The following is a 23,069-nucleotide window of genomic DNA, read 5'->3' on the forward strand; positions in this document are numbered from 1 at the left end:
CTCCATTTCACAGAAAAGATATCTGCAGCTGAGAGAAATGAAGTGATCTATTTGCTAAGGCACATACCTAGGAATTAATACCCGAGTACAAAAACATAGGTTCTAAAGACTGGAAACTCTTAAATACCAACATATTTATCTTGTCAGATAATTTCTTGTTTCAAAACACAGAACTGAACTCCTTAAAAGGATAAGACATGCAGACAAGATATACTAAATTGTCTGCGGGATCTCAGCGTTTCTCTTTTCCTACCTTGGTGGGTTTGAAGGTGCATTTACAGAAGCAAAATAGTCCTGGTTTACTTGGCAGCCTCGAATAACTTCAGATACAGTATTAATGGTCTGTAATGAACATGAGTGGGGAAGATAATTTAGAGAAAGTGAGTTGAAGGAAAAACCCTGTTTTTAAAAGAAGAAAATATTATATTCTTTTGCTTTTTGCTTTTAAACAACAAAACTTAGATAACAAAAATGTCAGTTACAGCATTGTAATCTTGTAACACTTTTGTGAGATTATATTTTAAAACACTAAGCGCCTCCAACTAAAAACAAACTTGACCACATGCATTTAAAATCTCAAACTAAAATCAATAATATCCTCTAAGAGAGAGAATCTATTTCTACAAAGCAAGAAAAAGGATGCTTAAAAATAAAATCAGAGAACAAATTTAAAATGTAACAAATTACAAATTCAATTTAAGGATGAGGCTGAAAAAAACCTCTAGTAAACAGAATAAAAAGACACTGGGTCCAGAAAGTCCAATAATCTATGAATAGAGTTCAAGACACAGAAAAGAGGAAATTGTCAAGGAACACATAAAACTTCCTTAGAACTGAAGGACTTATGTCTCTAGTTTGAAAGGGCCCGATGAGTACTAAAATTTAGTGGGGTTGAGGGGTAGAGTCTGTAATACAGCACATCATCAGTGAATTTCAGAAACAAACCAGAAAGAAAGACTCTAGAGAAAGAAAGTAGGTTACACAAAAAGACTCAAAATGGCTTCAGACTTCTTAGTAGCAACATTGGAATAATGTTCTGAAAGTTGAGCGTTAATGATTTCCAATTCTGAATTCCATACCTAACCAAACACTAGATTAATTCTGAAGGTGGAGGAATGACATGAAAAAAGCTAAAACCAAATTATCTTGCCATTCACCCCCTTTCAGGAAGTTAAGTAAAATAAGATAATGAACCCAGGGGTGGTAGAAAAAGACACAGAATCTAGATAACCAAGGAATCTCTTGGTGGCTCAGACGGTAAAGAATCCACCTGCAATGAGGGAGACCTGGGTTTGATCCCTGGGTTGGGAAGATCCCCTTGAGGAGGGCACAGCAACCCATTCCAGTATTCTTGCCTGGAGATTCCCAGTGGACAGAGGAGCCTGGTGGGCTACAGACCATGCAGTTGCAAAGAGTTGGACTCGACTGAGCGACTAAACATGGCAAAAGGATCAGAGAACAGCATCGAAACATGTATATTATCTACGGTGAAACAGATCACCAGCCCAGGTTGGATGCATGAGACAAGTGCTCGGGCCTGGTGCACTGGGAAGACCCAGAGGGATTGGGTGGAGAGGGAGGTGGGAGTGGGGATCGGGATGGGGAATACGTGTAAATCTATGGCTGATTCATATCAATGTATGACAAAACCCACTGCAATATTGTAAAGTAATTAGCCTCCAACTAATAAACATAAATGAAAAGAAAAGGAAAAAAAAAAGAGTGAATCAACGTCCCAGGATAGGGACTTCCCTGGTGGTCCAGGAGCTAAGACATAATTAATGTTCCCAATGTAGGGGGGCCCAGGTTGAATCCCTGGCCAAAGAATTAGATTCCACATGCCACACACCATGAAGATGCAAATAACTAAATAAAAGGTAAGCCCCAGGATAAGAGCTGTGTGACAGAAGAAGAGAATAAGCAGCCCATATTGGAGCAGGAGGACAGAGGACTTCCAGAAGGTCTGAAGTGGGGAACGTACTGTTAAGCACATGACAGTGTTAATATGCATAGACAAATAGAAAATCAGTAAAATGAAAAAGAATATTATTGTAACTCAGGAAAGAAAAAAAGGTTATTTAAAAAAAAAAAGTATGGGGCTCTGTTTGGCTTAGCAAGAAACAGTAATGGAATAGTGACAAAACTATAAATTCTGATGATTAATTTAAAAATAAATTACTGGGGTGACAGGAAGAAGTAAAGTGGGAGGGTTATATAGGGGGAAGTAAGGCTTAGATAGGAAGGAGGGAGTCAAAAGATAGTTTTTCTTATAAAACTTTCACTATTATCTGTACTTTTAATGTACATGTGTTAATTTGAGAAAAGAAATTTAAATAAACCTTTCTTTTCTTCAAACTAACTTCTTTCCTTATAGGCAGGAAACAGAAAATGCAACATGTCAAGGAAAAAGAATTTATTATTCTACAAATAAGACTCAAGTCTGACCTGACTAAGTCATACTGTTCTCAAAATTTAAAATATAAATCATTACTGTGCACTTCTGTTGAATATAATAAAATTAACAAGAAATCTTCTAAACATTAACATTATTTATGCGCTATTAAACTTTCAGAATGAATACACCTTTTGGAATTGCTACTGTCTTCATTGTGCTAATTATACTTTATAGTGTCAATAAGGAATTTAATAGACAAGAATGGTTAGCAACTGCTGTTTTTCATTCGGCTGATATCTAATTCTTCCTAGGCTTCCTGATCTCAGCTTCCACAGAGTGGCTTCTGCCATCACTTGGTTTACCTCAGTCAGGATATCAGCAGGAACTCCAGTGGCCATCAGGATAGTGCAAAGCTGCTGCAGTAAGCCGCACTGGAACATAGCTTTTTGGCAGCTACTGGTAGCACCAGGAGGGTTGTTGGGAGATACTAGTACACGAACAAGCTGCGAAAGAAAGAGAACATAACATCTGTCTTTTAGAGATTTGGAAAGTCTTGAGACAAATTTGGTCTATATGAATAGAAAACCTGTGTAATGGATTCCCCGAACTGCTCAGCCAGATCTATAGCATGCAATGCTTTGACGGCATTTCACTCACTTCTTTCAAAACTGGTGTGAAAGTGTTAGTCACTCAGTCGTGTCCGACTCTTTGCCACCCCATGGACTGCTGCCTGCCAGGCTCCTACATCCGTGAAATTCTCCAGGCAAGAATACTAGAGTGGGTTGCTATTACCTTCTCCAGGGAATCTTCCTGATCCAGGGATCAAATCTAGATCTTCTGCACTGCAGATTCTTCACTGTCTGAGCCATCTCCTCTCAAACCCTGTCACTACTTAATCAACTAAGTTTTTGTAATATCCGGTGCTGTCATTTCCTCCTCAAGGGGATCTTCTCAACTCAGGGACTGAACCCACATCTCCTGCATCTCTTGCACTGGCAAGCGGATTCTTTACCCCTGCATCACCTGGGAAGCCCCATCAAAGTCCTAGATGGCATCTTTTCCCAAGAGGAAGCTGCTTTATCTGCATTGAAAATCTGTTGCTTTGTGTAGCCACCTTCAGTAACTTGCTGCAGCTTCTCCATCAGCGCTTGTTTCACCTGTGTCAATACTTCTATGTTATGAAGAAGACGGCTTCTTTCCTTAAACCTCATGAACCAACTTCTGCTAGATTCAAGCTTTTCTTCTGCAGCTTCCTTACCTTTCTCAACCTTCATGGAATTGAAGAGAGTTATGGCTTTTTTCTAGAGTAGGCTCTGGCTTACAAGAATGTTACGGCTGGTTTGATCATCTTAACCAGGCCACTAAAGTTTTCTCCACATTAGCAATAAGGCTGCTTCAGCTTCTCATCACTCATGTATTCACTATTCTTTCCTTCAATAACTCTTCCTCTGGATTTACAATTTGGCTAACTGGTACAACAGGCCTAGGTTTCAGCCTATCTTCCCTTTCAATATGTCTTCCTTACTCGGCTTCATCATTTCTAGCTTCTGATTTAGAGTGAGAGACACGGACTCTTCTTTCTCTTGAACACTTAGAGGCCACTTAGAGGCCACTGTAAGGTTATTAACTGGTCTAATTGCAACTCTTATGTCACAGCAGATAGGGAGACCCGAGGAGAGGGAGACAGGGAACGGTCAGTTAGAGGAACCGTCAGACACACACATTTATCGATTAAGTTGTCCATTTTACATGGGCGTGATTCATGGTGCCACAGAACAATTACAACACTTATAGTAAAGACCGCTGATCACAGATCACCATAACAAATGATAATGAAAAGGTCTGAAATACTCTGAGGATTACCAAAATGTGACACAGAGACAGGAAGTGAGCAAGTGCTGGTGAACAAAAGCTGACAGACTTGCTTGACATAGGGTTGCCATAAACCTTCAATTTGTAAAAAGTGCAATTATCTGCAAAGCACAATAAAGTGAAGCACAGTAAACTGAGATATACCTGTATTTAAAGCAAGCACCAAATTATGTGTTATTTTTCCCATAAATATTTCTGTATGCCTCTGATAAAAAGATTTTAAAAATATAAACATCATGCCATTATTATACCTAACAAAATCAACAATAATTCCTTAAGTAAGTAAGTAAGTGTTAGTCGCTCAGTTGTGCCTGACTCTTTGCGACTTCATGGACTGCAGCCCACCAGGCTCCTCTGTCCATGAGATTTTCCAGGCAAGGATACTGGAGTGGGTTGTCATTTCCTTCTCCAAGGGAATCTTCCCAACCCAGGGATCGAACCCAGGTCTCCTGCACTGCAGGCAGATTCTTTATCAACTGAGCTATGAGGGAAACCCAATAATTCCTTATTGTCATCTAATAGCAGTTGGGTATCTTAACTGATGATATAAACAAACACATTTCTAGATAACAAAGAAGTAGGAGGGATGGTTGAAAAATGAGATTACTTATAACGATAAAAAAATAAGTGGATGTAAATCCATGGCTGATTAATGTCAATGTATGGCAAAAACCACTACAATATCTGTAAAGTAATTAGCCTCAAACTAATAAAAATAAATGGTGAAAAAACCAATAAAAATTTGAAAAAATATATTAGGAGTACAAAATTCCTCACACAAAAAAATCATACATTATAAATTTGTACTTATAGAAAGGATTAAATAAAAGCCCATTAAAATAAAAAAAAAAAGAAAATAAGTGAAGAACTAATAGTAATATTCAAATACATTACAAATATGCAAAATATCACAATAAATTGATTTATATTTTCCCAGAGGGAAAACCAGGGGAAGTTTGTAGATGTTATTTCCAGGCAGATTTTGACTCATTATATAGATTAAGCTTTTCATAAACAGAACTATCCAACAACAAAAAGGAGTCTCTCATTAGGTAATGAATTTTCTGAGAGTTAATGACAGTATCGGTCCAAAAAATGGAATAGAAGGAATTCCTACAGGTAGAAATAGTCATGAAATTATCATTCCAGGAAAAAATTTAAATATTTCACAACTAAAAAATTTTCAAAAATATGCTTTCTTCAAATTTAATTTGCGAAATTTAAATGAACAATCCTCAAGTGGATCAATTTCAATTTTTAGTGGCTTAGAATTCTATCATAACTGGGATGATGAATAATTCCAGTTAGGACATATATACCCAAAAAGGATTGTTTATCACTATTTACAATGCATTTTCATTTGTTATATAACCGAGAACTTGAAATATAAGCAATCCTAAATATAAGCAATAAAGCTATCAAGAAAGAGTTTTCTAACAGTTTGAAAAGCAGAAGATAATTTATGGCCTGTGAAGCTATGAAATACATCAACTACTCCATCTTTGAATTGAGAATACATCACAGTGAGTTAAACTCAGTTATTTTGAAGTTTATGTTCTTCAATAACTACTATTTAGTTTATTCACTTTCTAGAAGAATACTTAAAGAACTAACTTACTTCTATATAGAACTAGAATCCTGTTTTTCTGTTTATATGCAGCATTCTAAATTTTTTTTTGGTAAAATAGTGCTTTCCTTTTTAACAAGTGACTTTCTTGTTATCAACTACTTTTTGCAAAAGTTAATTCTTTAGGTAGTACCCTAAGCTATAAAACATGAGTAAGCTCCTCAAGCAGTTTAGATTTTCACTCTGGAAGGAAATATATATGTAACTGGTACATCATGAGAACCCGTCATTTTCTCTAATCACATTTTGAAAATCATTTTTCTAGAGGAATTTCCTTTGTTAAGAAAGCAGTGTTGAGCAAAGATATCAAGTTTACCACTGGGACACTATTTCTGAAACATTAAAAACTAATAGCCTTGAAATGTGTGATACTGACATGTAAAAATAGAAACAATGAAGTTGGGAATATAAATAGATTCTGCCCATGTTCTCCTGTAAAATATTTCCCTAACAGTTTTTAAGGCATATTTTAAATAGGCTAAATATAGTTTATTATCCAAACTGGGACACTTCTGAAGTAAAAGAGGACACGATTAGTAACTACAAAATGAATACTGACCTGGTAAACTGGGGCATATGGTCACCCTAATTATCAATCAACCCTATGTGGGAAACTCCCAGAGAAGGCAACAATATGCAGATTCTAATCATCAGTCTGATTAACCACCTAGTTTTGAGGAATACAACTTTAATAACATAGGGACATTCAAAGATCCACAAGAATCACTAGAGAGTAAGATAGGAAACGAGTATAAACTTAAAGGTTTGGAGAAGGGTAATTCAATAAAGGGATAAATAAGTAAAATACTTCAAAAATGTCATAATTTTCTGATACAGAATTCATTTGGGATCCTACTGTCTTCACTTTTACTATCCATCACCACCATGCTTTCACCACAGAGCTTAAATGAAATTACATGTGACTTGTTAATTTAATTTGCAGTAAACGTAAAACTCAAGACTATTAATCTTTGAGGGTAGGGATATCATCATCCAATTCCAAGCATCCAGTGTCTGGCTCTCAGTAAACGTTTACTGAATGAATTTCTATGCTGAACTTAATATTCTGAATGCTAAAATTTATGACATTAGAACCTTAAATGAAGAAAGTAGATTTAAAAAATTCAACAAGCTAACTTATTATTTTCTAATGCAAAACCTATCAGGAAACTGTATGCTTGGATATGCTTTAAAATAACCCAACAGGGCAAGAGAGGGGAATAAAAGATGAAACAATATTGTCAGATGTTAACAGTTATTGAAACAAAGCATATGTGTGGGAGGGAGGGAATCTCTATCTCTAAATATAACTGTAAATCTCCACATCAGAACGTTCTTACTTTTTTTTTTAAAGCCCACCTGAAACCAATTCAACATCCTGGACTGACCAAATGCAAGCTATTTTTTTTTCTTTGAAAGGATTGTTGTCAAAATTATCACATTTATGTCTGAGGACAGTGTACCTGTAGCATTAGGTGCAGATTAGTCACTTTCTGGGCGGACCAGCCAGAATTTTCATCTCCAACTTCGAACCAAGGTTTCATACGCTGAATATATGAGCCTTCTTTAAAAAAATTTTGATTGGAATTGTTGTTTTTTAACAAGTTTTGGAGCAGAATCAGACAATCTTCCACTACGATACCTGGGGAAAGAATGTAAAAAACGGGAATGTGAAGGCTGATAGAACCTGAAGGAAAATTCAACCCCCAAACATTTTAAAAAGAAAAATCTCCCTGTGCAGCATCTCCTCAGCATGCACGGCAGTGAGCCTGCTCTCCCTCAGGTCCCCCAGGGATCTCTTGGCTTTTCTTTTTGACTAGCCACTCATCTCAGTAACTCACACTGTTTCTTCACATTCAGCTTACACGTCATTTCTTCAGGGATGATTAGTGAGATCCAATGACTGGATTAGGATCACCAGCTACATGCTCCCACAGTAGCCTGCTCCTTTCATTAGTATGTAGCATCTGTCTTCTCCACTAGATTACAATTCATGAAGACAGGAATTTGTGAATGTCCTACTCATCTCTGTATCCTCAGCAGATACAGAGATAAGATATCAGACATATACAAGGTAAAGTGAAAGTGAAAGTTGCTCAGTCAGGTCTGACTCTTTGCGACCCCATGGACTATATCGTCCATGGAATTCTCCAGGCCAGAATACTGGAGTGGGTAACCTTTCCCTTCTCCAGGGGATCTTCCCAACCTAGGATCGAACCCAGGTCTCCCGCATTGCAGGTGGGTTCTGTACCAGCTGAGCCACAAGGGAAGCCCCATATATAAGGTAGGTCACTACTAAATATTTGTTAAATGAATCAGTCATTGTAATCTCTAAGAAGCACTTGACATTGTTGTCTCAATGTCTCTTCCTTGAAACTTCCTCCTCTCTTGGTTTCTAAAACACTAATAACTCCCTCCCTGGTTTTCCTTACAGATGTCTGGGCACTCCTCAGGCTTCCTAGGCAAAGAGCTCTGCTTCCTCTGAAAACCCTATGGCGAAGTGTGGATGCTCATAGTGAGTAGGTTCCTCTGTGTATATACCCACACTTTTGCACCTACTAGTTGAGCTGCATGATTATAAGAATTAATTGCTTTTTAAAAATTAAGACTATTTTTTCAGAGCACTTTCAGGTTTACAGAAAATCTGAGCAACAATTATAGGGAACTCCTACATACTCTCTCCCTGCCAGGGTCCACTGCTCTTACTATTTAGCATTAGCGTGAGGTATTGATCATCATTTGTTAGACTGATGAATGAATACTGATACATTATTAACTCATGGTCATAGTTTACATTAGGGCTCAATCTTTGTAAGTTCTATAGGTTTCAACATATGTATTAATTTTATGTACCCACCATTACAGTATCACATAGAATAGGTTCACTGCTCTAAAAATCCTGTGATCCACCTATTCATTCCTCTTTCTTTTCTTCAAGACTCACTCATGATAAAAACTCTCAGCAAAAATCAGAGTTAAGGGTGAAACATCAACATTCTCATTAAAGTCAGCAATTATTCTAACACTGTATTAAAGATTCTAATACGCTTTCCTGATGGCTCAGATGGTGAAGAATCTGCCTGCAATGCAGGAGACCCGGGTTCGATCCTTGGGTCAGGAAGATCATTTGGAGAATGAAACGGCAACCCACTCCAGTATTCCTGCCTAGAGAATCCCAAGAAGAGAGGAACCTGGCAGGCTGCAGTCAATGGGGTCATAAGAGCTGGACACCACTTAGCGACTAAACCACCACCAAAGATACTAGTCTGTGTGATGAGACAAAGAGGACAAGAAAACTGGTATAAGAAATGAAAGGAAGAAAAAAGGATTACACTATTTGTAGAAGATATTATATCTACACAGAAAGTCCAATGAGAACTGATGATTTAATAAGATAATTGGATACAAAATCAATATATAAAAAAATCAAATAGTAACCAATTTGAAAATGTAATTAAAAAGAAAGATTTCATTCATATGTAATAAAAAGTATAAGATGCCTAGGAATGAATCTAATAAAAAAGGGCATACAACTTTTGTGTTTAAATTATAAACATTACTGAAAGAGATAAAAAGAAGGCTTGAATAGATTAAAAGATATACCTGGGTTCATGGAGAGAAAAAGTCAATGATGATTCTCCTTAATCTTAAATCTGTATATTTTCAATAAATATCCCAACTGGGATTTTCAGGTAACTTGACTAGCTATTAAGTTTCACTTAAATGAAGAATAAAGAAAACAGATAGTAAGACAGTTATGAAGAGGGCCAAGATAGGAAATTCTTTCAATATTATAACAGGAGATTATTATGAAGCTTTAGTAATTAAGAAAGTATGGTTTTAGTGTAGAACTAGACAAACACCAATGGAATAGAACAGAGAACTCAGAAACAGACCTTCACACGTATGAAATTTGATCACAAATCTTATACCATCATTCAAAAGAAAATCCCAATTAATTAAATGCAAAAGACAAACTTTTAAAGCCTTTAGTACAAGAAAGTGATGGAAACTCTCTTTATGACCCTGAGATATAGATTTCTTAAACAAAACCCAAAAGCATAGACTATAAAAAAATCTAACACGTGATTATATAAAAATTTTAAACTTTAATAGAAACACTATAAACAGACTAAGAGAAGATAACTAAAACATGTATAATCAACAAATGATTAGTGTCTAGCGTATATAAGAGCTTCCAAGTCATCAACTGGAAATGGAAAAATGATCTTACATAAAAATGGGCAAGAAGGTAATTCAGAGGGTTCAAGGATACACAAAAATAGAGCGTGACTATACTAAGATCATGGCAATCAGTTCCATCACTTCATGGTGGATAAACGGTGAGAAAGCGGAAACAGTGACGGACTTTATTTTCTTGGGCTCCAAAATCACTGCAGACGGTGACTGCAGCCACAAAATTAAAAGATGCTTGCTTGGAAGAAAAGCTCTGACAAACCTAGATAGCATATTAAAAAGCAGAGAAATCACTTTGCCGACAAAGCATATAGTCAAAGCTATGGTTTTCCCTGTAATCATGTACAGATGTGAGTTGGACCACAAAAAAGGCTGCGTGCCAAAGAATTGACACTTTGAAACTGTGGTGCTGGAAAAGATTCTTGAAAGTCCCATGGACTGAAAGGTGATCAAACCAGTTGATTCTAAAGGAAATCAATCCTGACTATTCACTGGAAGAACTGAAGCTAAAGCTAAAGCTCCAATACTTTGGCCACCTGATACAAAGAGCTGACTCATAGGAAAAGACCCTGATGCTGGGAAAGACTGAGGGCAGGAGAAAAAAGGGGTGACAGAGGATGAGATGGTTGGATGCACCAACTTAAAAAACATGAGTTTGAGCAAACTCTGGGATATAGGGAAAGACAGGAAGCCTGGCATGCTGCAGTCCATGGGGTCGCAGAGTCGGACATGACAGTGACTGAACAACATACCCATGAAAATGTGCTTAATCTCGTTATTAATTTAAGTAGTGAAGTAAAATCTCAGTAAGATAACTCTCTCTCTTTGCATGTGTGCTCAGTCCATGTCTGACTCTTTGCAACCCTGTGGACTATAGCCCACCAGGCTCCTCTATCTGTGGGATTTTCCAGGCAAGAATATTGGAGTGGGTTGCCACTTCCTTCTCCAGGGAATCTTCCTTACCCAGAGATTGAACCTGTGTCTCTCTGCATTACAGGTGGATTCTTTACTCGCTGAACCATTGGTGAAGCCATAAGTAACTCATCCAATCTTTTCTGCTTATCTAATTTTGTTTCATTTATATTCTAATGACTCAAATCTTTATCACCAACGTGGCCCTGCCCTCCAGATTAGTAAGCCTACTCTCAACCATGTTATTGCTGATCGCTCAGTTGCGCAGTCATGTCCGACTCTTTGCGACCCCATGGACTATAACCTACCAGACTCCTCTGTCCATGGGATTCTCCAGACAAGAATACTGGAGTGGGTTGCCATTTCCTTCTCCAGGGGATCTTCCCAACCCAGGGATCGAACCCGGGTCGCCGGCATTGCAGGCAGATGCTTTACCCTCTGAGCCACGAGAGAAGCCTCAACCATACTATGGTACTTGCTAACTCCAGTTCAGTGAATGCAAATATACTCATTTTTCTCCTCTGACTCTGGTGCTAGGGTTTTTCGATCAATTTCTCACTAAAAATATCTAAAAAAGAAAGAAAAAAAAATCTAAAAATGCTAAACTAACAAAAAAAGTCTAAGGGCAATGAAGTGATAGTACAGCAGGCTAAAACTGACAAGAAAATGGGTATCTACACAGCCAGATAAGTATAAAGTACCTTTTGGCTGGCAGTACATTTCTCCATTTTGATAAATCTAAACTTCTCATTTTGACAGTCTCATGGGACAGAAGGAAAATAAATCAAAGCCAAGGGTATACACAAGTTAGGCAAGGAATCTAACAGAAAACTCTTCACCTAATAAACCAGAACCTCAAAAGGACATATCCCCAGGGGGCAAACAGTGAAAAGTTAACCAGTACTCAAAGATTGGCCTGGGTTTGCATTGCCTGAATGGTCCAGGAAATATCAAGCCTTCAATCTGGAATAAGGTGATCCCAGATAAATTGTAACCCCAGGGCTTGCCAGAGATGAACACATTTTCTATGCAAGAAATTACCTTTATCCTAGGATTCAAATTCCTGTAACTAATTCTCTTAAGTACACCACACAACACAGTGAAAGAAAGCCATGTACACAGAAAACATTGTACCATGTGTGAAAACCAGTAGAGCCAAGCACCAGACCCACCAAGACTTCAAATACTAGGACTATCAGAGACCGTAAAATAACTGTTTCTTACACTTAAAGACATGAAAAGATAAATTGAAAATATATGCAGAAAAAAGGAAGTTGTAAAAAGTTACCTAGCAAATTTGCCAAAGTACCAGACAGAACTTATAGAAAAGAAAAATGTAAAACTCAATGATACATGCAAAAGCTGATCAAATAAAGGTGAAGAGAGAATCGCTGAAATAGGAAATAGATCAGAAGAAATAATCCAGAAGAAAATCTGTTAAGATAAAAAGAAAACACAGAAGAGAAAGTATGATGATACGGTGAGAATCTAGTCAGATGACAGAGAACTGACTCTGGGTTTAGGAAGATCTGAAAAAATGTGACAAAGCAGTATTGGAAGACAGATAACTGAGATTTCCAGAAACAGGGAAAGACACCAACAGATTCTGAAAGTCTAAGAAATATTAAGCAGGATAAATAAAAAGAAATCCATACTCAAAAAACCACAGAGGAAGAAAGAAAGAATTCATCCACCCTCCCTCAGGAAAGCCTCTTTCAACATCTAACAAAACAACGAAAAAAGGCATATGTCCTCCTTTCTCCCTTCAGTTGCATTCCTGAGAAGTTAACAATTCAATGAGAGCAAAAGGGACCTTCTCAAATCAATCTCTTCATACTATACCTCCATCACTGTTCCCCTCCTCTGTAATAATGTCCAGTAGTCTCTCAAAAGCATTTTCAAAAGCAACAATTTTCTGGATTGCTCCATTGCTTCTTGTTAGAGCCTGCAGTAGTAAGACGCCCTTATGGAGGAAGAAAGATAATGTTGAGTGGAATACAACTTTTTAAAGACATTTAAAGATTACTTTAAAAATCACAGAGATTTAGAAGTGGCAGGAATTTTACAAGCCCAACTCCTTTGCTTTACAGATGGGGAAAAAAAGGATAGAGAAGGTGAGCAATTTGCCTCCCTAAGCTGTACAGATTTCAAAAGACAGACCCCTGACTAGAATCCAGGTCTAGCAATTCCTAATTCAGTTCTTTTTTCCCCATTCAATACAAATATACAATTCTTGCACATTCATCAGTCATTACATAGCTTTCACTGTGGTCTAAGAGAGCTGAACATGACTGTATCTATCTCAGAATGCCTTTGTATGTACTTCACAACAGTAACAATAAGAAATTGTGAAATCAGTAATATAAGCCAATAAACACCACCACATTCTAGCAGTGCAAGTTCAACTATTCTGTAATTATTCAGCCTGCAAATTCTCCAGATTTAATTCTAAAAGTTGACAGGTGAAAAAAAAAAAAAAAGGAAGGAAGGGAATTCATGTCTCATGAATAGCATGTCTAGTACAAAACAATTCTCTGTAGTCTTTGCTTCTGATTTTTAGTTTTACTCAGTTCATATTGAGCCACATTTAGTTTACATATCTGCAACCACTTAATCATTCAAGAAAAACTCACTGTTAACCATTTCTGCTTATTTCACTATCAAACAAGAATTTTACGAGCTCACAGGGAGTCTAACAATATCATACTGGTCAAAGAGATAGAAAATATGTAATGGAAAAAAGCAGATATTACTTAGAGGAAGAGGAATAGCAACTAGGTAATTCAAAAGTGCCTAGAGGCCAATTAGCTGTTGGCTGTCCATATTGGGCAGGTCAGTATTCACACAAGACAAAAACTGCCCACAGCGTTATTGCACTTGTCCTACTCATCTTTCTGACTGTCCACTCTCAACATTAACATGAGAGAGAAAGCCAAAGTGGTTACGTCTAATTCTCCTGCTTCATGAGTTTAACTGCTAACAAAGGAGGAAGAAATACAGTGCAAGAACACTAAGGCTACGAATTAGATACAGCGGGTTTTTTAAAGTTCTGGTTACTGCTTGTACAACTTGAAGCAAATTACATAAATTCTGTATGTAATTTATATAATGTAAGCCTCAGTACACCCATGTGTAAAACGAGGATGGTATCTTTGTCAGAGGGTTTTTATGAGGACTAAAGGAAATAAAATAGCCCCCACAGAGCCCAAGTTTTCACTGCATATCAGTTTCTTTTACCTATTATGAAAGGTATTCCTCTATTCAAACATATCCAATAAAATGTTATTGAAAATGAAAGTATACACTCATTGGTCATTGAAAGTAAGTGGGCACCAATTCCTGACTTTAAAAACTGGCAATTAAAGGGATTTACCGATTTATCCTTCCTTTCTTATATGAACTGTAATTCAGGGTAATAAAATTCACTGTTCCATGAAGTAAACTTCCTCTTTGAGGAAGATTATATCTGAATAAATGTAAAAGAATGACAAGTTCTAGAAATCATCATTTGAAACTCTTAACAAAATAACTGATTCAGGCAATGTTCATTAATGAATGATAGGCTACAATGGACGAAAGGATCCATGAAGGGATCTGAATGTCATCACCTGAATCAAATCCACTAATCACACAAGTGAGACAGGTATTTCATTTCCTAATGTGTTGCAAACTGCATCACCCAGGGAACATCAAAGCAAAGAGGTGAACCAAAACCTAATCAAGGCCTTTCGAAAAGTAACTGACATTAACAATCAAAAATAATGAGAGAACCTTGTCTGGATCCTGATTTGGAAACCAACTGTGAAGGACATTTATGACTCAACTGGGAAACTTGAGTACAGAATAGTTATCTTATTTAAACTGAAGGCTAAGACAAACTTGTTATCTCATTAAATGTGATAATGGCATTGTAGTTATATAAGGAAATAAATACACACTACATGTATACTGAAGTATGCAGTAGTTAAATTATACAGAAATAGTGAAATCAGATAGGTTGATTCCTTTTAAATATTCCAGTTAAAAATAAAGGAGAAGTGCTCGCTTCGGCAGCACATATACCAAAATTGGAACGATACAGAGAAGATTAGCATGGCCCCTGCGCAAGGATGACACGCAAATTCGTGACGCGTTCCATAAAAAAATAAATAAATAAAAATAAAGGAGAATAAACAAATTTTAAAAAATAAAGAATGGTGAGGGGAGGGGTAGATGAAGCAAGTATAATAAAAACTTGAAAATTAAGGGGTTTGGGGATGGGTTTGTCTGTGTTTTCTCTACTTTTGTGTGTGCTTACATTTCTCATAATAATAAACTAAAAAGAATGCAATTACAGACTATCACTTAGAAGTGAGCTGGTACCTAGAGTTTTCTCAACCTTTCTCACTAATTTTTAAGCACTAACTTGAATAAATATATTTCAGTGCACCTATGATAAACAACCAACTAATTCTCTAAATCCAGATCAAAATCAATTTTTCGAATATAGAAGAGAGACTAAAAATCTTTACCAATAGGCTTCCCTGAGAGATTTAGTCATGTTGGTAACTATCACTGAATGCAATTAGAAATATTAAAAAGAAAGAAAAGAAGGAAATGGAAGTTTTAAAAGAAGGATGAAGAAAGAAAAAGATACAAAAGAGCGAGGGGAAGCAGTATATTATTCTAGGCAGTCACAGAGAGCCACTAGTGACCGCCAGGGGTGCCTGTTAGTTTCTTCTGATTGCTGTATGGCATATTATGCTGTTTATTACATAATGCTCAATAGTAAGTATGCACAAAAAATTCAAATGAATTTGTTTTTATTTTTATTTTTTTCATTTATTTTTATCAGTTGGAGGCTAATTACTTTATAATATTGTAGTGGTTTTTGCCATACATTGACATGAATCAGCCATGGATTTACATGTATTCCCTATCCTGAACTCCCCTCCCACCTCCATCCCCATCCCATCCCTCTGAGTCATCCCAGTGCACCAGCCCTGAGCACTTGTCTCATGCATCCAACCTGGACTGGTGATCTGTTTCACACTTGATAATATACATGTTTCAATGCTGTTCTCTCAGATCATCCCACCCTCTCCTTCTCCCATAGAGTCCAAAAGTCTGTTCTATACATCTGTGTCTCTTTTTCTGTCTTGCATATAGGATTATTGTTACCATCTTTCTAAATTCCATATATTTGTGTTAGTATACTGTATTGGTGTTTATCTTTCTGGCTTGCTTCACTCTGTATAATGGGCTCCAGTTTTATCCATCTCATTAGAACTGATTCAAATGTATTCTTTTTAATGGCTGAGTAATATTCCATTGTGTTTATGTACCATTGCTTTCTAAACCAAAGGAAAGATGGCTGTAAAACTCCAAAATCTAATAAATATTATAGCAAAAAAATAACTTAATCCCTAATTGTAAAATTAATGAAAACCAACATAAATAGAGAATCATTTTATCTGTCTCAAATAAAGACAGGAAAAAGGGTTAGGAGCAGGAAAAAAGCAAATCAGTAGATAGTTAAAAGAAGTGCTATATTTAAAAACCAAGATAATGCACTTATATACACACACCAAATTACATCTGAAAATGAAAATGATAATAATACTAATAACAATATAGAAAGAATTTATTAATGAGTTTGTATGTATGTAATAATTCTTTATTAATTGGTATGTATCTTATTTGAACTGAGGACCAAGAAAGGAGTAGAACAACAAATTCAGGTTTAAGACACATAGTACTTTAGTCAAGAAAAGACACTCAAAACTCTTAATAGGTACACAATTCTTAAAAGAATATTAAGGAATAAAAAAAATGTCCTCAGAAACCAATACATTTTAAAGCGATTTTCCTCCAAGTAAAAAATAAATTAAAAAGCCCTTCTCACGAGTTTCATTACTATATTATTTCATCACTTATAATATTGCATTCACATATATACCACAAAGTTTTAAATACAAAACTAAAAATACTGTCTATGTGGATAAGAAGTCAAGAGCATTTTAGTTTTGTCTTTACTTTGCCATGAACCAGTTATGAGACCAAGAACAATCCAAATGGTATTTACTAGCACTTAAGATGAGGAAGGCTGCAGGTGCGACAAATAGATGAATAAGACATCCTTAACAAAGAACAAGTCACAAGGCTTCTGTGCATCCTGGTTTTCTCAGCGTAAATATGGAGACTTAATTAGTTTGATAAGATCTCCTAGCTCTAAAGTTTAATTTTAAAGATTTTTCCAATTGCCATCTAAAGTATTATGGTTTTGGTCAAGTTGTAGATAACAGAAAAAAATGGTCAAGCAGCAAAACAGTATTGCATCAAAACAAAACAGTACTGGTCAATGTAAAATATTCAAATGTATATGCAAATATTAAAATAAGTCAGAATGAAGAATTAACTCCAGAGCAAATCATGTGAGTTAAATAGAGATTACAAGGAAAATCCTTTGAAATATATTCAATCAATTAAGGGTGGAGAGTTCAAATGCAGCACTTTGTTAAATTTATGCAGTTCAATGTCTAGGGATGTTTCCTGTACTCTCTCTGGAGGCAGCCTGGGATCAGTACAACCTTTCAGAAAAAAATGAAAGAAATCCTAAACTTGTAGAAGGCATAAATTTGAATAGCAAAATCATTTGTCTAACCAAAATACTGAATAGACAGAAAACAAAGAAATAATAGGGCCTTGTATATAACTTTAAAAGGTCTAAACCATTAACCCAATTTTCCAAATCTAATTTCTTATAACTCTGAAAAAGGGTCAACAAAGACTTCATTTGCAAAGAGAGAATAAAAGTTGCATATTCTTAGGCTTTTTAAAAAAAATTTAACTTACATCATTACGTATAACTTCCCTGGAATCTGCTAATAAGTCCATCAATCTTGAAACACCTAGAACATATAACCATGTGTAAAACACTGGCAGATCAAAAATACCAATAGTGATTCAAATTATGAACAATTTATTAACACATTTCAGTTATAAAAGTGATCCTTACTTTTATTTTCTTGTTATTTTTGTTTGTTTTTTATGATCCTCACTTAAAAAAATTTTTTTTGGCCTTGTCATGAGGCATGTTGGGATCTTAGATCCCTGACCAGGGATAGAACCCACACCCCTTGCATTCAAAGTGCATTGTCTTAACCACTAGACTGCCAGAGAAGTCCGTGATCCTTACTTTTAAATCAAAATAATATAAGGAAGATGAGTCACTTACCCATGGGACTGACTAAAATAATTTGCTGCACCTGAGGCCCTAGTTGTTTTAAAAGAGAAGTAAGTAGCTTCACGCCAGGCCAGCGGACATGGAAATCAAACTCCTACAATATAAGAATTCAAAATATTTAACATTTGTAATTCGTATTTTCAAGGAAAACTTTTTTTTTTTCCAGTTAGTAGTATGGTACCAAAAACTATAAGCAAACAAACAGAGTTTAGCAAACTTTAAAAAAGTAATTTAAGAAATAAAAAGAAAAGTTATAAATGATCAAACTGATTAAACTGTTATTGACTAGATATAGTTGTACTTTGTAAAAACGGAAATAAGCAGACAGTATTTGAAGAGATTATATAGGTCTTAAAACAAACATGTGAATCTCTTGCAATGATATAACAAATTTCACTATCTTAAAAAGAAACATATGTATTGCTTCCTCAATAACACCCAAAAGGGCAACAAAAGCAGCTTATTGGGATGACAAAAACAGCGAAGTTCTTTACTTACCTCCAATAAAGATAAGAGAAGAGTGACATTTTCTTGCTGCTTAATGAAAATTTCTGTAAACTGGCTTCCCAAATCCTCACTCTGTCTTGTGGAGTTTTCTTCTGTAATATTCAAAGATATAGTACTTGAACATGATGCTTTATTATTTTAAAGTATCTGTTTTGCTGAAGAAGCTAAGCAGAAACGATAATTTTCTTGGAACAGTGTGGCTGGAAGTGGTATCACGATAATGCTGGAAGGACATATCCTTAAAATTACTTTCAGTGTCATTTAAAGGAATTTTTATTCTTTAAATGTTTATGATATTCAAAGAAAATATATTTAGATCTCTGCATTTACTCAAGGTCATTTTTAGGTTAAACTTCTAGTTAGAGTACAAGGTAACTTACTGGGGCGATGGAAATATTCTATCTCAAATGTGATACTGGATACTGGTTACGCTACTATATACACTTGCCCAAACACACGGGACTATACAACCCCTAAGGATAAATTTTAATGTACGTAGATTATACCCCAAAATCCCCTCCCCGCAAAAGATTACTTAACACATAGTCCTTGCTGACTCTTAGTCTCTTAGTGTTACTGAGTTAAATAATTTAATTCTAAAGTTAAACCAATCATCTAAAGATTACTAAGTATATTTTTCAAAAAAATTAACATATACATCCTATAAAGTTATTTGGCAGTAAAACCAGAGTTTGTATGTAATTTTTCATTCATTTTTTAAAAGATTTTATATTTGTCCTTAAGATTTAATTCTTTATCCGTTGTTTCAACGTACTTTGTCAAAAAAAATATAAAGGGTCACTAAAAACTGAAGCAACAATTGCCAAAACAAATTAGCATTTAAAATCTGCCTACACTATAAATGCAATATAGAGATGGCAAATACACTACTCCCATCCCCTCACCTATTCCAGACACAGCTATTCCTTTTCCACATATTGCTCCAGGCAGTGACTAGAAACAATGGAGTTGGCAGTCAAGATCAAACGTATTTATTATCCCTCAAATTGTTCTTTTTTCAAATGTTAGGTCTTAATATTAATATACTTTAGAAATAGAAAAAACACAGCAGAGCAAAAAAGCAAGACAATCCTATACTGATAGTGATCAATCTCATTTAATCATTTGAAGAGAAATGAAAAGGAAGAGACCAAAGTAAAAAAATAAGTTTCCATATTCTAAGTTATTAATATAACCTAATTTTCTAGCATATTGATTAATATGCTGGGCTTATCCTTCAGAAATCCTAAGAAATATTTCTTTCATCATCTTTTTTTAATCAGTAGAAGAATTCACTGTTTCTGAACCTTAAAACTATGTCACTTAAAATACACTTTACTTTCAAAAGGACTAGTCTGGCTGTGCTAAGAAGATGCCAAGGGAAAGAGGGAAATAACAGGCAGGTCAATTAGGAGGCAATAATCAAGGTAAGCAGTGAAGGTGGCTTACAGAGTGGTCATAATTCTCATGAAAATAGAAGGAACAGGATTTGTTGGCATATTCCTTAGAGGAGTGTGAGAAGGGGAGAAAAATAAAAGGAAGAGTGATTCTAAGGTTTCAGCCTGAAGAAGTGGAAGGATGGCACTGCCACTTTCTGAAGATTGCAAACACTGGAAGAAGAAAGCTGAGAATATATAGAGAACCAGAGGTTTAGTTTTGAATGTGTTAAGTTTGAGACACATAAAAACCTGAGTGGGGTTATCAACCAACTGGATAAACAAAAACATAACTGTCAGTGGATGGGTTTGGGTTGGACGTATATATTAGAATGGTAAACATAAAAATGATATTTATAGTCATAAGACTGGATGATAAAGGGCATCTACAAAAAACATAGCTAACATCAAAACTTAATGGCAAAAGATTGAATGATTTTCACTTAAGATGAGGAAAAAGGCAAGAATATCCACTTTCACCAATTCTAATCAACATCATACTGGAGTTCTTAGTGTCACAGGGCAGAAAAAGAATAAAAGGCATATGGGCTGAAAAGAAAGAAGTAAATTGTATTTACAGATGACATGTTTGTCTATGTAGAAAATCCTATGGAATCTACAAAAAACCTATTAGAGAGTTTAGCAAAGTTTCTGAATAAAACGCCAATATACAAAATTAATGGCATTTCTATATACTGATGACAAAAAATTAGAAATTCAAATTTTAAACACAGCATGAATTAAGAGTGCCAGAAAGTATTAAAGACTTAGTGGTAAATCTGATAAAAGATGTATAAAATCTATATACTTTGAAAACTCCAAAATGGTGATGAGAGAAATTAAGATTTAAATAATATACATACTGGTTCCTATATTATTGTTGTTATTTAGTTGGTAAGTCGTGTCTGACTCTCTTGCAACCCCAGGGGCTGTAGCCTACCAGGCTCCTCTGTCCATGGGATTTCCCAGGCAAAAACACTGGAATGGGCTGCCGTTTCCTTCTACTGGGGGGTCTTCCCAATCCAGCATCTCCTGCATCTGTAGGCGGATTCTTTATCAATAAGCCACCAGGGAAGAGCTTTTGTATTAGAAGGCTCAAAATTGTTAAAATATCAGTTTACTCTCATATCAATCTGCAGATTTAATGGAATCCCAATCAAAATATCAATAAGCTTTTTTTAAGGTAGAAATTGACAAACTGGTTCTAAAATTGATACGGGAGTGTTAAGGACCAAAAAGAGCCAGGACAATTTTGAAAAAGAACAAAGTTGGAGGACTTACACTGGTAAAGATTTACTATAAAGACAGAGTAACCAACAGGGGCTTCCCGGGTGGCACAGTGGTAAAGAATCCACCTGCCAATACAGAAGACACAGAGATGCAAGTTAGACCCCCGGGTCAGGAAGATCCCTTGGAGTAGGAAATGGCAGCCCACTCCAGTATTTCTGCTTGGAACATTCCATGGACAGAGGAGCCTGGCAGGCTCAGTCCAGGGGGCTGCAAAGAGTTGGACACGACTGAACATATAGACATTCACAGTAACCAATACCATACCATGCAGGCAACATGAAAGACATGGAGACCAACAGACTAGTAAGTCTAGCAACAGACCCACTGGTTCACAGACCTAATCACAAGAGTTAAAACTGTAAAACTTTTAAAAGAAAATACAGGAGAAAATTTTAGTGATTTTAGGTTTGGTAAAGATTTCATAAATAGGAAACAAAAGGCCCAAATTATATAAGAAAAATAATCAACAGAGTGGAATTAATGAAAATTAAAAATTTTGCTCTTCAAAATACAATGTTAGGAAAATAAAAAGGCAAGTCAAAGACTGGGAGAAAGTATGTGTGAAACATGTATCACAAGGACTTTTATCTAGAATATATACAGAACTCTTACAAACTGAAGTATGAGAAGACAATCGAGTGAAAAAAAAAAGAACAAGGATCTGAATAAACATATCACCAAGAAAGTAAAAGGGCTTCCCTGATAGCTCAGTTGGTAAAGAATCCACCTGCAATGCAGGAGATTCTGGTTCAATTCCTGGGTCGGGAAGATCCACTGGAGAAGGGATAGGCTACCCACTCCAGTATTCTTGGGCTGCCCTTGTGGCTTCCTTGGTGAAGAATCCGCCAACAATGTGGGAGACCTGGGTTGGATCCCTGAGTTGGGAAGATCCCCTGGAGAAGGGAAAGGCTACCCACTCCAGTATTCTGTCCTGGAGAATTCCATGAACATGTATAGCCCATAGGATCGCAAAGAGTTGGACACCACTGAGCAACTTTCACTTCACTTCACAGAAAGTATAAGGGTAGCAAATAATCACATGAAAAACTGTCAATATAATTATTTATTATGAAAATATAAATTAAAACTACCATGAGATACTGTTTCACATCCATCAGAGCAGCTAAAATTTAAAAAGATAGAAAGTACTGGACAGGATGTGGAGGAAATACACTGCCAGTGGGAATGTTAAATGGTACAACTACTTTGAAAAACAGTTTGGTTATTCCTTGTAAAGGTAAACATACACCTACTCTATCACTTAGCTAATCTATCCCTAGGTATTTACTCAAGAGAAATGAAAAGATATGTCCATAAAAAGATTTGTACATAGAAGCTTCACAGGTAACAGCTAAAAACTTGGACAAACAATCCAAATGCTCACCAACAAGGGAAGGGATTAACATATTGTTATATATTCATACAACAGCAATAAAAAAGGATTGAACTATTGATATACACTATGAATGAAACTCAAAATAATTATGCTGAGTAAAAGAAGTCAGACTAAAATAAAACAAAAAGAGAATCTATATTGTATGATCTTATTTACATAAAAATTCCAGAAAAATGCAAATAATCTACGGTAATCACAGATCTATTGTTAAA

The 23,069-nt window shown here is 35.8% G+C and overlaps 1 protein-coding gene and 1 non-coding gene across 3 annotated transcripts in view; one reads left to right on the plus strand and one right to left on the minus strand.

The window, feature by feature from the left end:
- The window catches only part of USO1 (USO1 vesicle transport factor), a 76,017-nt gene that overhangs the window by 19,948 nt on the left and 33,000 nt on the right, over positions 1–23,069 (minus strand). For both annotated transcript variants that reach the window (XM_061145773.1, XM_061145772.1), the window contains exons 5-11: positions 18,727–18,827; positions 18,220–18,322; positions 17,838–17,893; positions 12,846–12,966; positions 7,358–7,536; positions 2,758–2,898; positions 254–342 (exon numbers count right to left, since the gene is read on the minus strand). In XM_061145773.1, the coding sequence (XP_061001756.1) occupies positions 254–342; positions 2,758–2,898; positions 7,358–7,536; positions 12,846–12,966; positions 17,838–17,893; positions 18,220–18,322; positions 18,727–18,827 (790 nt within the window). The remainder of the gene's footprint in view (positions 1–253; positions 343–2,757; positions 2,899–7,357; positions 7,537–12,845; positions 12,967–17,837; positions 17,894–18,219; positions 18,323–18,726; positions 18,828–23,069) is intronic.
- On the plus strand, positions 15,041–15,147 carry LOC133058947 (U6 spliceosomal RNA). The gene has a single exon (XR_009693455.1). It is a non-coding gene; the product is annotated as a U6 spliceosomal RNA (small nuclear RNA).

This window comes from Dama dama, chromosome 6 (genome assembly GCF_033118175.1).
Source record: "Dama dama isolate Ldn47 chromosome 6, ASM3311817v1, whole genome shotgun sequence".
NCBI classification, from domain to species: Eukaryota; Metazoa; Chordata; class Mammalia; order Artiodactyla; family Cervidae; genus Dama; species Dama dama.